At 37.7% G+C, this 16554-nt stretch overlaps 1 protein-coding gene across 1 annotated transcript in view; it reads right to left on the bottom strand.

Moving 5' to 3' along the window:
- The window catches only part of DCHS2 (dachsous cadherin-related 2), a 393558-nt gene that overhangs the window by 7025 nt on the left and 369979 nt on the right, over positions 1-16554 (bottom strand). Inside the window, exons 17-19 of the mRNA XM_006884496.1 lie at positions 15899-16029; positions 5331-5617; positions 4258-4390 (exon numbers count right to left, since the gene is read on the bottom strand). Coding sequence (XP_006884558.1) covers positions 4258-4390; positions 5331-5617; positions 15899-16029 — 551 coding nt within the window. The remainder of the gene's footprint in view (positions 1-4257; positions 4391-5330; positions 5618-15898; positions 16030-16554) is intronic.

Genomic DNA, 16554 nt, shown 5'->3' with positions numbered 1-16554 from the left:
GATGTGCTGCTCCAGTAGTTTTTGGATAATCTTCAGTAGAATCTTGCTTGCATGTGAAATCAATGATATTGTTCTGTAGTTTCCACACTCTGTTGGGTCACCCTTCTTTGGAATAGGAACAAATATAGATCTCTTCCAGTCACTGTAGAGAAATCAAATTGATTTTTGTATGTTGATCTTGTATCCTGTCACTATGTGGAATTTGTCAACTATGTCCAGTAGTTTTCTTGCTGAGTCTTTAGGGTTTTCTATGTATACTATTATATTAACTGCATGTAGAGATAATTTTAGCTCCTTTTTGCCAGTTTGGATACCTCTTATTTCCTTCTCTTGTCTTATTGCTATTGCTAAGGCTTCCAATACCATATTGAATAGGAGAGGTGATAGTGGGCATCCTTGCCTAGTTCCTGTTCTTTAGGGGAATGCCTTTAATCTCTCTCCATTGAGAACAATGGATTTGCATATATACTTTTTAATATGTTGAATAAATTCCCCTCTAATCCCATTTTGTTGAGTGTTTTAATCAGGAAAGGGTGTTGGATTTTGTCAAAGGCCTTTTCTGCATTGATTGATATTGTTCTTTGCTTTGTTAATGTGATGAATTACACTGTTTTTCTTATGCTGAACCATCCTTGCGTACCTGTTATGAATCCCACTTGGTCATGGTGAATTACTTTTTTTTATGTATCATTTGATTCTATTGGCCAGGATTTTATTCAGGTTTTTTGCATCAATGTTCATGAGAGATACTGGCCTATAGTTTGCTATTTTGGTGTTGTCTTTACATGGCTTTGGTATCAAGGATATCTTTGGTTCATAGAATGAATCTGGGAGAATTCCATCTTTTTCTATTTTCTGAAATAGTTTATGGAGAATTGTTAACATTTCTTTATCTGTTGTTGATGCAATCTAATCTGGAATCACTTTCCTTAATGCATTTCATAACCACAAATATCTTGCTCTTTGATAAAAGTACAAAGAGTCATGGAAGTCATAACGTAAACAAAAATATTGCATTGCTTTTACTTGCCAGAGATGTTTGAATTTTTTCAGTTTTATTGTCTTTCTTGAACATAATGGTACTGTTGTCTTGGCTTGGGAAAAAAAAGGCTTTCTAATACTAATAACATTAAGCCCTAAGCATTAAATTAATTCCTTAGACTTGATTTTGATTCTAGTTGAAACCTAGGCTAATTACTTAAACTCTGCTTGGTTGGACTGATGGACAGGGTCCTTATTATATTAGAGTCTCTGAACTTGTAAGCATTTATCAATAATTAACTGATTAATTTTTTTTCTAGAAATAGTAGACACATTAGAGAATTAACATTGAGACTTGCAACTTCAATATTTGATGTGAAGAAGAATAAAGGGGATGTTTTAATTCCAGGAGGCTTTTTAAATAAAAATTGCAGAGTTATTTCTACGTTTTTCTCTGTAATGCAAACTTGTTGCTATTGTTATGTAGCATCGAGATGCCTGTGACTCTTAATGACCCTATGGACAACAGCTCTGAAGCCCGCCCTGTCCTGAGCCAGTCTCACTGACTCTAACACAACAATCCCCATTGCCCCTGTCACTGTATCAATCCATCTCATACCAGGTCTTCTTCTCTTGTGCTGTTCCTCCACCCTTGTGAGCATGATATCCTTCTCCAACTATTGGTACCTCCTGACTGTATGCTCAAAGTATGTGAGATGGAGTTTCAAAATCCTAGCCTCCAAGGGAAAACTTAGTTTTACCCTCTCCTGGAAGGACCAGTTTTGTTCTCTTGGCAGTCCACGGTATGTTTAACACTCTTCTCCAGCACCACAACTCAAAGGCATCAATTCTTATGTCATTGTTAGTCATTGTCCAGCTCTCTGATACATAGCAAGTGATTGCAAAGACCATGACCTAGAATAGGTGCACCTTAGTCTCTAGACTTACATCACTGTTTCTCAGTACCCTGGAGAAGTACCTGACAGCAGATTTTCCCAGTACAATTCATCTTTTGATATTCTGAGTGCTGGTGCCAAGAGTGGTGACTGTGGAGCTGAGCAAGCTGTAATTGTGCTGTTGTTGTTTTTTTTTTATCTTTTTTATTATTAAATTTTATTAGTTTTAGTGAACATTTACAGAGATTTTGGGTTTTCATTCATTCATTTTTGCACTGTTTTCTCCACCCTCCTCCCCAGTTCGTTCTTCTTTCCCTCTCCCCCAATGTCTGTTTTAATTATCCAATTGCCACAGTGCTTGTCAAAGCCAGTTCTGATTAATCTCCTTTGTCAGTGTGTCCCTTGCCATTCCCTATCACTCCTCCCTGAGAGAGACTTCACCCTGATTCATAAGGAAAAGGGGATAGCGTATTCTCTTAGCTACTTCCTACTGAAAAGGGACACTGTAGGTTTCAGGGTGAAGGTCTTCTCTCACGACTCTAAAGGGCCCCCTTGGCAGTAGGAAACACATAGACTATTATGGAGATTGATTTTGGAATTTAGATGCACTGTTATCAATTGTGTTTAGCCGTACATGTTCATATCCTTGAAGATGTATCATGGAAGTGTTGCAGCCTAGAAGATACAAGTTTAACTAATAAGTTAAAAGTGCATGAGTCAAAAATTGACAGCCTTTTTAACAAATGGTGTTGGCAAAATTGGAAAAATATCTGCAAAAGACTCAAGCAAGACCCACACCTCACTCCATACACAAAAACCAACTCAAGGTGGATCATGGACCTAGAACTAAAACCAAGGACTATAAACTTCATTACAGAAAAGCTAGGAACAACACTAGAAGTCCTAATCCACAACATAAACAGTCTTCCCAGTATCCTGGAAAACCTACAACCAGGAGAAGATAACGTAGATGAATGGGATTTTCTAAGACTCAAATCCCTATGCACATCCAAAAACTTCTCCAACAGGGTAAAAAGGGAGGCCACTGACTGGGAAAAAGTATTCGGTAATAACATATCAGATAAGGGACTTATATCCCGAATTTATGAAATACTTGAGTACCACAACAAGATAAAGGTAAAGAATCCAATAGAAAAAATGGTCACAGGATATGAACAGGCACTTCACTGAAGACGACATTCAGATGGCTAACAAGCACATGAAGAAATGCTCAAAATCCCTAGCCCTAAGAGAGATGCAAATTAAAACAACTATGAGATATCATCTCACCCCAGTCAAAATAGCAAAATTTAACAGAACAGCAAGCAACAAATGCTGGCGAGGTTGTGGAGAAACTGGAACCCTGATTCACTGTTGGTGGGAGTGTAAAATGGTGCAACCCCTGTGGAAAGTGGTATGGCGCTTTCTCAAAAAGTTGCAAGTAGAGATACCATTTGACCCAGCAATTCCACTACTGGGAATATACCCTGAAGAGACCATAACTGACACCCAAGCAGATATATGCACACCCATGTTTATTGCAGCTTTGTTCACAACAGCAAGGAGTTGGAAACAACCTAAGTGCCCACCAACAAACGAATGGCTAGAGAAGCTGTGGTATATTCACACAATGGAATACTATGCTGCATTAAAAAACAAGGAACTCATGCAATATTACGCAAGCTGTAATTGTTAATGACATCAGTATCTTCTCCATCCATCATGGCGCTGCCAATTGGCCCAGTGGTGTTGATGTTGAGCTTTAATTCATATTAAAGACTACAGTCTTTGACTTTCCACAGCAGTACTTCAGATTCTCCTCAGTTTCAGCAAGCAAGGTTGTGTCATTTGTATATCATAGACTGTTGACAATTCTTCCTCCAATCCTGGTGCCACATTCCTCCTCATAAAGCCCAGCCTCCCAAATGATCTGTTCTGCATACAGATTGAAAAGATATGCAGACAGGATGCATCCCTGATGCACTCCTTCTCTGATTTTGAACCATGCAGTGTTTCCTTGCTCTCTTTTGACTACTCCTTCCTGGTCTAAGTATAGTTTTCACATGAGCACAATCAAGTGTTCTGTGATTTCCATTCTCCTCAAGGTTAGCCACAATTTGTTATGATCCACACCGTTAAATGCCTTTGTGTAGTCAATGGAACACAGATAGACATTCCTCTAGTATTCTTTGCTTTTTTGCCAAGATCTGACATCTGACATTGGCGATAATGTCTTCAGTGCCACAACCTCTTCTAAACTCATCTTGCAAACCTATTGATACTTAAATTCACTGCCCTTTAGTTAATTCTGACTCCTAGGGACCCTATAGGACAGAGAACAAAAGTGCAGAATAGTACCTAGCCGTTGCAAAGAACTCACCATTCATAGGATCAATTGCGAATTCCTTAGAAGGGGAAAGAATTCTGTAAGAAATGTTCTCATTGCTGTCTAAGTCTGTAGCTGACATGGTCAGGACTGAATATCCCACAGGTATTGACTCTGGAACCGTGATCTGAGAGGGAATGAAAAAGAAAAATAACATTTGCTTAATGGCTAAAGATATTTTCATAAACAGAGCCAGTGTATGAGATTTATTTCATTTATAATGTGGATGCTAGATACAGAATCTGACTTTTTAAGGCATACTAATTTACAGAGTTGAAATATTAAAAATATTGCAACAAAAGACCTAAGATTTGGAAAAAATGAAACCGTAGATGAATTTCATTTCCTTTTAATTTTTATTATGATGTTTCCCTTAAAGTTCTTTCATACAGTAGAAAAGAGTTAATAGGATTATTGCTGTAAAAATAATTCAAACAAGCCTTCCCAGAAGATTACTCCCTATTAGAGTTTCCCATGTGTGTTTTTACTTAAATCTTGATAGAGTCAAGAGTCCTGGGGCCCATTTCAAAGTGACTGTTGTTAGTAACCATCAAGTTACTTAGTTGAATGCTATCATTGTTCTTATTTCTAGAAACATACACTATGTCCCCCAAAAACGTCAAATTAGTCACATTATCATTTTATTCATAATTTATTTCTTCAAGACGTCAATCACCATGTTCCAAAAATGTGACCAGGAAAAAAAACAGACTTTTCAGAATCATTTGTAGATAGTTCATACTACCTTGATTGTCTTATCTGTAGCTTTACAAATGTTAGGCAAGCTCTTACAGTTATTAGCAATAACTATGTCTGAAAACAAAAAATGATGTCTGAAAACTGAAAATGAATGGCATATACAGTCACTAGACTTAAAGAAATACTCAATTCCATGCCCATCTGAGTAATCATATGGCTTTTAAGTAATTAAGTATAAAACCCACAGCATTAATTTGGAAACTAAAAGTGATAAACATTGTTTACCTAAATTGTCTGTGCACAGTTAAAATATTAGATTTTTTTCCCTAATTCCGGCCTTGATCCTAGAATTTCTCCAAGCTCTTTACCTGATAGATATCTTGAGAAAACACTGGTGGATTATCATTGACATCTAATACATGGACCATGAGCATTCCCTCTGTGTGGTGCACCGAATCAGAAACTTGGATGTACAGGTCATATTCTGTAGCTTCTTCATAATCCAGTGTTTTCACCAGCATCACTACTCCAGTGTTCTGATCAATGGCAAACTTGCTGCCAGGATTACTCTCTTTGGTGAAACTGAAGATGAGAGTTGAATTCAAATCCCCATCATGAACTGATACCCGAGTCACAACTTCACCAGGCGAAGAATCTGAAATAATCATGGCCAATGCCAACCGCCATTAGTGTACAAATAATCAAATCTATTTGTTAAATAGCACAGCCCAAGACTTTTTATTTTAAATCCAACATGATTTTCTATTTCTTGACATGATTCCTCAACCATAGTTTATTATGAAATGAACAAATTTCTATAAATAATAATTTATTTACATAAATTCTGAAGAATTTATGAGATCAATAAAATAAAATGAAATTAAAATACCACTAAGTAGGGAACTGAAGAGGTAAGGTAGATTCACTTTTTTTATAATATAAATTTTCATCATCTACTTCTAGCACAAATCTAGGATCAAGAATAATTCTAACCCAGTTACTTGAACTATAAAGTTACTGTAACAAAATTATACATATGGAATAAAAGAGGTGGATGGAAAGAAGTCTATTACTAAAAACATTAAGAAATCTATTATAAAACAATATCAAAACTTTTGAAAAAGTTAAACTGTTTGAATATTGAACTATATAAGTGCAAATATTTGTATACTGAAGTTATCAGTTGGGTTCTTAGGCGGCGTCGAGTTGAGTGCGACCCTGTGAAGAAAAGATCTGATTGCTGTCTTATCCTGCACCACCCTCACACTTCCTGACACATTAGAGCCCATTGTGGCATTCACTGTGTCAACCCATCTGGCCAAAGATATTCCTCTCCTTCACCAACCCTCAACTTTTCCAAGCATCATGTCCCTCTCCAACGAATAGCCCCTATAGCATCTTGCCTGAAGTATGTGAGGCAAAGCCTCATCATCTTTGCCTTAAAAGGACACTCTGGCTGTACCCTCTCCAAGATATACTTCTTTGTTCTCTTGGCCATCCATAGGATGTTCATGTGTCATAAGTGGTTTCCAGTTCAAACTTCTCATAAAAGAGACTTTATCTTAAAACTTATAGTATGATATAGGTGGAAAGAACATGCCCATTACTCAGAATAGCCAAACTGTATATGAATCCCATACATTTAATATTTTTAAATTCAACATTCTTGATTTTCACCAGTTATATATATCTTACCATTTCCAACAGGTTATGATTTATAAAGTTTATTCTTGTGACATAATAGGTGCCTTGCTGCATTTGAATACCAGGCATGTGTTGAAGATACTATTTTCAACAAAGACAAATCAAACTATATCAAAGAGGCTAAAAGCAAAACAGAAGAACTTACACTGCCAGAATGTAACACTTGTAAGGTTCCCTATATATATAGATATCCTCTGCAGTTTTGATGGGGAAGATCAAGGACTGCAGCCTTCAATATGGATTGCATCTCAATATCAAGAAAATTAAAATCCTCACCACCAGGCTAATAGGCAACTATCATGACAAACGAAGAAAAGATTGAGTTGTTAATGATTTCCTCTCACTCTCACCTACAATCAACACCTTAGAAACTAGCAGTCAGGAAATCAAAAGATAAGTTGCACTGGGAACATTTGCTATCAAGGATCTCTTCAGAGTGCTAAAGAGCAATAGTGTCAGTCTAGAAACTAAAGTCTACCTGATCCAGGCTACGGTCTTCTCAATTGTTTGCAATGCAACTGAGAGCTGGACAATAAATAAGGTTGACATAAAACAAAACAAAACAAAACAAAAAACCAAACAAAAACAAAAACCCCCAAACTGATGTCTTTGAGTTGTAGTGCTAATGAAGAGCATTGAACATATCATGGACTGCCAAGAGAACAGGTTTGTCCTGGAGAAGGTGAAACTAGGCTGCTCCTTGGAGGCAAGGGTTTTGACAATCCATCTTACATACTTTGAGCATGTTGTCAGGAAGGACCAATCCTTACAGAAGAACGCCATGCCTGCAAGGGTGGAGGGCCACACAGGAGAGGAAGACCCTGGATGAGATGGATTGACACAATGACTGTGTCATAGAAGTCAGATGTGTCAGAGACAGTGACACTGGCTCAATATAGAGCTAAGTTCAGAGCTGTTGTTCATAGGGTTACAATGAGTTATGGTTGACTCAACAGCACATAACAACATGCATAATGAAGTACAACTCCCTATGAGCTCTAGTGGGTAAGGAGTTTGCTGCCAATCCTAATATAGGCAGTTTGTTCTAAGCTACCAGCCACTCAGTGAGAAATATAAATAATCTTCTCTCATGTAATTTACAGATTTGGGAAACCCATAAAAAGATTAGCTATGAGTCAGTTTCAAGTCAATTGCAATGAGTTGTTTTGTGGACAGCATGTCCAAACTAGGCAGGATGAATAAAGTCTTGCCATACTCATCTTAAGGAGCATTCTGGTTATTCTATTGTAAATATTCTGTTGGAAATTCCTGATATGCTCAATACTGTAGAGCTCTGGTGGCCTAGTGGCAAGAAGCTGGCTGCAATTCCGAAGGCACACAGTTCGAGGCCACCAGATGCCCCTCTGGAGAAGGATAGGCAATCTCCTCTCTTGCTGTGGGTTGACTCTGACCCAGCAGTAAGAAACAACAATAACAGAACCAGGTGAAACATAGTCCTTAAAATGACAACGTTACTTAATACTTTAAGATCTGTGCGGGAAATAAGCTCATTGTAATATGTGACTTGATTTCTTTACTCCTACTTCAATGAGTGTGGATCCAAGTAACATTTTTAAAACTTCAAGCTTTTCTCCATTAATCATGATAATATTTATTCATTTCATTGTGATGATTTTTGCTTTCTTTATGCTTTACTCTGGAATTCATACTATGACCTTTTAGCTTCATCACTTAGTGCAAAAGATCTTTGTTTTCAACAATCAAGGTTGTTGATTGATAACATCTGGTTAATGAATTTTCTTCTGTTCCTAATTATGTGTTCTACTTTATTCCGTCCAGCTACTCAGACTACTCAGCATACATTTTGAAAAGGTATAATAAAAATATATAAGCTTGACACAAACCTTTCCTGCTTTTAAACAATATAGTCATAATGAACCCTTAAGTTACTGAATGATTGACTACTGGTCTACATACAGGTTGAAGATTAGCACAGATAAAGGTCCCGGAATTCCAATTCTCTGCAGTATTACCTGTAACTTGTCATGGTACAAAATGTCAAATGAGTATGTACAGTCACTGGAACATAGGTGAAAATCTTTCAAGCAAGTCTATCTGATGTTAGCAACATTATCTTTTATTTTATATAATTATCATAATTCAGCTCAAAGTTTTTGCAGTTCTCTGTTGATGGACTATTTCAGTTGTCTTCAAGTTATTTTCAGCAAGATTTTACTTACACATGATATTAATGATATCATTTCACATTTTCTGATATTTTTAATGATTTGAATTTTTAATTTTTCAACTAGTTTATTTACAAAATTTGAATACAAATTAGAACAAATTATTTCAATTTCCCTCACTCCCCCACTCATCAAATTGTACAACCCGATGATCAGTTCCCCATTCCCCACGCACATCCACATCCCTCTGCTGTGAGCCTCTCCCACCCCTCCTGGATCCTTATACTCATTCTACAATAACGGTTTTATACAATATTTATTCTTGTGGGACTGAGTTCACTCAGCATAATGCTCTCCAGTCCCTCCAAAGTTAGATAATAATTTACAAAGTTATTGCTCTGCGTGCTGCATAGTATTCCTATCGTGTGGATGAATTTATCATAATTTCTCAATCCATTCATTTGTGATTGGACATGTGAGCTGTTTCCATGTTCTTGCAATGGTGAATAATGCTGATATCAACACTGGTGCACAAATCTCAGTTTGTGTCTCAGTTCTCATATTCTCAGGGTATATTCCAGTAGTGGAATACGTGGGTCATATGGAATTTCTATGTTCAGCTTTTTTTAGGAAAGGGCAAACTGTCTTCCAGAATGGTTGCGCCATTTTACAATCCCACCAATAATGCACAATCTAAAGAGGATAAAATTGATGCATGGAACCTTCTAAAGATTAAATCTCTGTGCACATCAAAAACTTTTTCCAACATGGTGAAAAGAAACCTACAGACTGGGAACAAACATTTGGTAATACGATCTCAGACAAGAGTCTTCTAACAAAAGTTTACAGAATACTCCTGGGTCCCCACAAGAAAAAGACTGATAATCCAATTACAAAACGGGCAAAACAATTACAAAATGGGCACAAGACATGGAAAGAATTTTCACAGTGGAAGATATTTGAATAGCAAGCAGACACATGAAGAAATGCTCCAAATCACTGGCAATAAGAGAGATGAAAATCAAAACTACGATGAGGTGTCATCTCACTCCAGTAAAATTGGCCAAGTTTAAAAGGGTGGCAAGTACTAAATGTTGGAGAGGATGTGGTGAAAAAGGAACTCATACATTTTCTGAATTTTGTTGGATCACCTTAATTTAGAATGGGCACAAATATGGACCTCTTCTAGTTATTTGTCTAGGTAGCGTTCAAATGTCTTCATATTGATGAATAAACATGTGCAGTGCTGTATCATTCTATGGAACACCTCTGTTGGTATTCTATCAACCTAGAACATTGTTTTCTTGGAATTATCTTCAATGCAGATTGGATTTCTTCCTTCAGTACTATTGATCTGATCATATGCTATCTCCTGGACTGGATGGTTATCTGTAATTTTTTTTTCCAAAATAACTTCATGTATGTTTTCCATATTCTTTTGCTTCCTGTGTCTTCAATATTTTGCCCACAGAATACTTCACTATTGCAGCTCACAGCTTGAATGTTTTCTTTTGATTCTTTGGATTTGAGGAAAGTCAACCGTTTTCTAACTCCAGGTCTTTTCACATGCTGTTAATAGCACTTGTATTATAAAGTCACCCTTTGAAATCTTCTGTTTAGCTCTCTTAATTCATCATTTCCTCCTTTCACGTTAGCTTCTAGAATGTTGTAGAGTAAATGTTCTAGACCAAGTTTCACAATATCGTCTCATATTAATTTTGTTACTCTTTTTCTTTCATCTGTTTTTTATAATCTTTCATTTCTTTCATTCATAATGTCCTTGGTATCATTCCACAACTTTACTTTGATCATTAGTGTTCAAAATATTACATCTATTCTTGATATTACCTCTAAATAAGGAAGATATACTCAAAATCATATTTTGGATCAATGGGATTTTCGTCTTCTTCTGCTTCAATATGAATTTTAATATAAGGAACCTCTAGTCTATTCTACCTTCAGCCCTGGCCTCATTCTAATTGATGATATTGATTTTCTCCACCATCTTTTTCCATAGATGTAATAATTGTTATGACTCTTATGAGATGAGGTCCATGGGTATTATTGCTATTTATGTATTCTTCTGTTTGATTAATAAAGTATTTTTGTATTTTTAAAAGGTATTTGTAATGAGTAACTTGTTAGACAAAATTCTATCATATGCTCTCAGGCCTTACTTTTACCGTGAAAGCTGCATTTTTCCGACCATCAATAGTCCTTTTTTATTTGCAAATTTTGCATTCCAATAACCACTTTTTAAAATAAGAAACATAAATGCAGGCTATACACATATATTTCACCTGATGGGATGCAGAGGAATCAGACTGATCAGATCTGTGGAAGGAACCACTGGAGAAGATCAGTATCATCAGAAAAACTTGGCCAGGTGCTGCTTGTGGAAAAGACCATCAACTGCTCATTTGTAAGTTCATATTAAAACTAAAGAAGGTTGAATAACATCCACAGAAATAAAAATATGACCTTAAGTCTACTTCCCATGAATTTAAAAACCAACTCAGGAATAGGTCTGAAGCCTTGAACACTAATGAACGAAGACCAGATAATCTGTGGGAAAACATCAAGAATATCATTCATGAAGAAAGCAAAAAGTCATTACTAAGAAGGAAGAAGACCAAAATGGATGTCAAAGGAGACTCTGAATATTGCACTAGAGCACCGAGAAGCCAAAGCAAAGTGAAGAAATCCAGAAGTTAAGGAGCTTAATAGAACATTTCAAAGGGCTGCTCAGGAAGACAAGGCAACATATTATAATGAAATCTGCAAGGAGCTGGAATCAGAAAATCAAGAGGGCCAAACTCACTCAGTATTTCTTAAGCTGAAAGAGTAAAAAAATAAATTCAAGGCAAGATTTGCAATGCTTTAGGATGCTATGGGCAGGATACTGAAAGCTTCAAGAAGCATTAAAAGCAGATGGAAGGAGTATACAGAAGCATTATACCAAAATAAATTTGGCTAACACAGAAGAATTTCAAGAAACAACATATGAGCAAGAGGCAATGGTGATGAAGGAGGAAGTGCAGGCTGCTCTGAAGGACTTGGCTAAAAATATAAAGCCCTAGGAATTGATGGAATACAAACTGACATATCTCAGCAAACAGATGCTGCCCTGCCCTGCATGTGCTCAGCAAGTTGTGCCAAGAAATCTGGAGGACAGACAGCTGGCCAATTGATAGGAAGAAATCAATATGTGTTCCCATTCCAAAGACAGGTGACCTGAAAGAGTCTGGAAATTATCAAACAATATCATTAATATCACATGCAAGCAAGATTCTGCTGAAAATTATCCAAAAATGACTGGAGTAACAGGTCAACAGAGAACTTCCAGATGTGCAGGCTGGGTTTAGAAGAGGTTGTGGTACTAGGGATATTATAGCTAATGTTAGATGGATCTTGGCAGAAAGCAGAGAGTACCAGAGGAATGTCTATATGTGCTTCATTGACTATGAAAAGGTTTTTGACTGTGTGGATCACAAGTTGTGGCTGACTCAGAAGAATGGGAATTCCTGAACATTTGACTACGCTTATGTGAAACCTATCCTTGGACCAAGAGTTAGTCGTCAGAAGAGAGGAAGGAGACACTGCAGAGTTCAAAATCAAGAAGGGGGTCTGCAAGGGATGTATTCTGTCTCCGTACCTTTTCAATCTGTATGCAGAACAGATCATCCGGGGTGCTGAGCTGTACAAGGAGGAATGTGGCATTGGGATTAGAGGAAGATTCATCAACAACTTGAGTTATGCAGATGATACAACCCTGCTTGCTGAAACTGAGGAGGACCTGAAGCACTTGCTGCAGAAGGTTAAGGACTGCATTCTTCAATACGGATTGAAGCTCAACATCAAGAAAACAAAGATTCTCACCTCTGCGCTGATTGGCAGCATCAGTATGGATGGTGAAGAGATTGAGATAGTTAACAGTTTTAGATTGCTTGGCTCCACAGTCAACACTCTTGGTGCCAGGAGCCAGGAAATCAAGAGATGAATTGCATTGCCAGTTTTCAGGGACCTCTCCAGAGTACTGAAGAGCAACAATGTCAGGATGGAGACTAAGATGTGCCTGATCCGGGCTATAGTCTTTGCATTTGCTTGCTATGCATCAGAGAGTTGGACAGTGAATAGGGATGATAGAAAGAGAACTGATGCCTTTGAGCTGTGGTGCTGGAGAAGAGTGTTCAATATGCCATAGGCAGGTAGGAAAACAAACAGGCTTTTCCTAGAGAGGGTGAAGCCAGGACGCTCCCTGGAGTTATTGATTCTGAAGCTTTGTCTGATATACTTTGGGCATGTTGTGAGGAGGAGATCTTAGAGAGGAACATCATGTTTGGAAGAGTGAAGGGACAGCGCAGGAAAGGAAGACCTTCAATGAGATAGATCAGTTCAGTGATTGGGGTAGAAGGAGTAGGTGTGTCAAAGACAATGAGATTGGCATAGGATAGAGCAGGGTTTAGGGCTCTTGCACATAGAGTCTCTATGAGTCGCAAGTTACTCAGTGGCACATAACAACAACATCACTAATATCACACACTAGCAAAATCCAGATGAATATTATCCAGAAAAGACTTGAACAGTACATTGACAGAGAACTACAAAAAAAAAAAAAAAAAACCACACCACAAAAACATAGGCTGAGTTTAGAAGCACTAGGGACTGTGGCACTAAGGACATTACTCCTAATATCAGATGCATCTTGGCAGAAAGCAGAGAGTATCAGAAGAATGTCTATCTGTGTTTCATTGACTATGCAAAGGCATTTGACTGTGTGGATCACAATAAATTGTGGCTAACCTTGAGGAAAATGGGAATTTGAGAACACTTGATTGTGCTTATATGAAACCTATACTTGGACCAAGATGCAGTCCTCAGAACAGAGCAAGGAAACACTACATGGTTCAATACCAGGAAAGGAGTGCATTAGGAATGCATCCTGTCCCTGTACCTTTTCAATCTGTATGTAGAGCAGATCATTCAGGAAGCAGGGCTTTATGAGGAGGAGTGTGGCATCAGCACTGGAGGAAGATTCATTAACAACCTATGATATGCAGATGACACAACCTTGCTTGCTGAAACTGAGGAGGACCTGAAGCATTTGCTGCAAAAGGTCAAGGATGGTAGTCTTCAATATGGATTGAAGCTCAACATCAAGAAGACAAAGATTCTTACCACTGAGACAAATGGCAGCACCTATTAGATGGAGAAAAGTATGAGGTTGTTAACAATTACAACTTGCTCGGCTCCACAATCAACACTCTTAGCACCAGCAGTCAGGAAATTAAAAGATGAATTGCATTGGGAAAATCTGCTCCCCAGAGTGCTGAAGAGCAACGATATCAGATACAAAGGTGCGCCTAATCCAGGCCATGGTCTTCTCAATTACTTGTTATGATTCAGAGGATTGGACAATGACTAAGGATGACAGAAGAATAGATGTCTTCAAGTTGTGGTGCTGGAGAAAAGTCTTGAACATACCATGAACTGCCAAGAAAACAAATAGGTCTTGGAGAGGGTGAAACCAAGTCTTTCCTTGGAGGCTAGGATTTTGAAGCGCCTCCTCACTTACTTTGGGCATGTGGCCAGGAGAGATCGGCTTGGAGAAAGACATCATATTTGGAAGGCTGGACAGACAGCACAGGAGAGGGAGACTCCGGATGAGATGGACTGATAAAGCAACTGGCCGATGGGGTGTGTCAGAATTAGTGAGACTGGCTCAGGACAGGGAAGGATTCAGAGCTGCTGTACATAGATAGGGTCACTATACATCACAGGTGATTCAATGGCACATAACAACAACATACTATGACAGGTGTGGAAGCAGGAATGGCATCCACTTCCTAAATAACATGCCTCTGGAAACTCTATGAATGTTGACCAATGTTGATAGTTGTAGAATGGCTTCAGGCCTTTTGTTCATAGTGTCGCTATGAGTTGTGTTCGACTTGAAGGCAATCAACAACAACAACAACAATCACCACTTACTATTGACACATCTTCATCTCATGTTTGATTAATTTCAGATTGCAGAAATTGGTATATAAATTCGAAAATTTTTTCTTATTATCAGGTCTTCCTCTATGTGTACAGATATTACACAATCATGGAGAATATTTTCTTTTAGAACAGATCTTGAAATGTACTTTCAAGGAACATTTGAAGAAGAATGGGCTGCCATTCTTCCATTTGTCATTCCCATGATTTGATCCAATGGCTAATATCAGTCCATATTAGATCACTAATAAGATATCAATCTGTTTTAGATAACCTCCAATTTTTAAAGCCATTTTTTCTGTTCCATGTTTCAAATTTTTATGGATTTTTCTGCACCTATTTCTCATCATTTTGAGCCATTTCTCATAAAAAAATAAACATTCTTCCTTGGGTGAAAGCTGTACATTACCCACATCATTAAAGTACATTTTACTTTGAAGAGACAGCACTACAGTACTTTGAGAGCCTTAATGTCTAAGTAGTTCGTCTTTGGGCCCTGGAACAGGCAATATTCTTTTACTATTCAGAAAGCAAGGTTGGCACAGGATAGATCAGGATTTAGGGCTCTTGTACATAGGGTCGCTATGAGTCGCAAACAACTCGATGGCACATACCAACAACAACATTCACAAAGTTTCCACTGGGTCATTATTTCAGAAGTGGATGGCCAGTCTTGCATTAGTCTGTCTTAGTTTGTCTGCCATAGCTGATTTCTCTTGTATTTTAAATACTAGTGGCAGTTTCTACCATCAAACAACACACAAACAAGCACTTGAGGACAAGCTAACAGGTAAATTGTAGGTTGAAGATTAGTATTACTTTGTAATACACTGTCTGAAAAAATAAAAGATGATATATACATGTTAATCAAAACCACTATTGTGCTGGTGACCTAATAGCAAGAAGCCACACTGCAGTCCCAGAGGTACGTGGTTCAAATCGACCAGATCCTCTTCTGGAGAAGGAGGGGCAATCTCCTCCTATGCCAGTCAAATCCGACTTGATTCTATACACACACACAATAATAATACTTCTAAAAAATTATAAAAACCCCAAACACCACTATCTTAAATTTCCATACTTACTTTCTGGCATTTCCACTGCTTTGAAGGGAAGAAAGACTGGGGCATTGTCATTTATATCTGTCACCTGTATCTTGACAATACTTGTAGCAGAAAGTTGAGGCATCCCTTTATCTGTGGCTTGCACAATCAAACTGGTTTTTCAAAAACAAAAGGGGAAAATGTTGTAATTCAGGGGGGAAAAAGAATAACAGAGATATCAAATATCCAATTAAAAATCTAAAAATTGAACTTAATAGGCATTTCCATTTTTCTTTCTAGATTTTCCTAAATGGTACCATTTATGAAATGTTATATAAGAGGTGTGAAGAGCCTAAACTTAATATCATCTTAACCAAATCCAGAAAACCCTTAGCAGTCATAAAGAATTTGTGTCAAAGCAAATAGATCACTGCTGCAAGATGCACTGTAAGACTTAACTCTAGTTTACTCAATCCTCTGCCACAGCACCACATATGCTCATGATATTACCATATATTTCCATCTTTCTCTGCCATAAAAAGGTTGTTGTTGTTGTTGTTGTTGTTGTTATGTGTCGTCCAGTTGTTTGCAACTCATAGCGACCCTATGCACAACAGCCCTAAACCGTGCCCTATCCCGTGCCAATCTCATTGCCTCTGACACACCCATCCCGATTAACCCAGTCACTGAATCAATCC

This window comes from Elephantulus edwardii, unplaced genomic scaffold (assembly GCF_000299155.1).
Source record: "Elephantulus edwardii isolate Elephantulus edwardi_28Jun2011 unplaced genomic scaffold, EleEdw1.0 scaffold00034, whole genome shotgun sequence".
NCBI classification, from domain to species: Eukaryota; Metazoa; Chordata; class Mammalia; order Macroscelidea; family Macroscelididae; genus Elephantulus; species Elephantulus edwardii.
The sequence above is the reverse complement of the archived record's forward strand: the minus strand, read 5'-3'. Positions and strand labels throughout refer to the sequence as shown.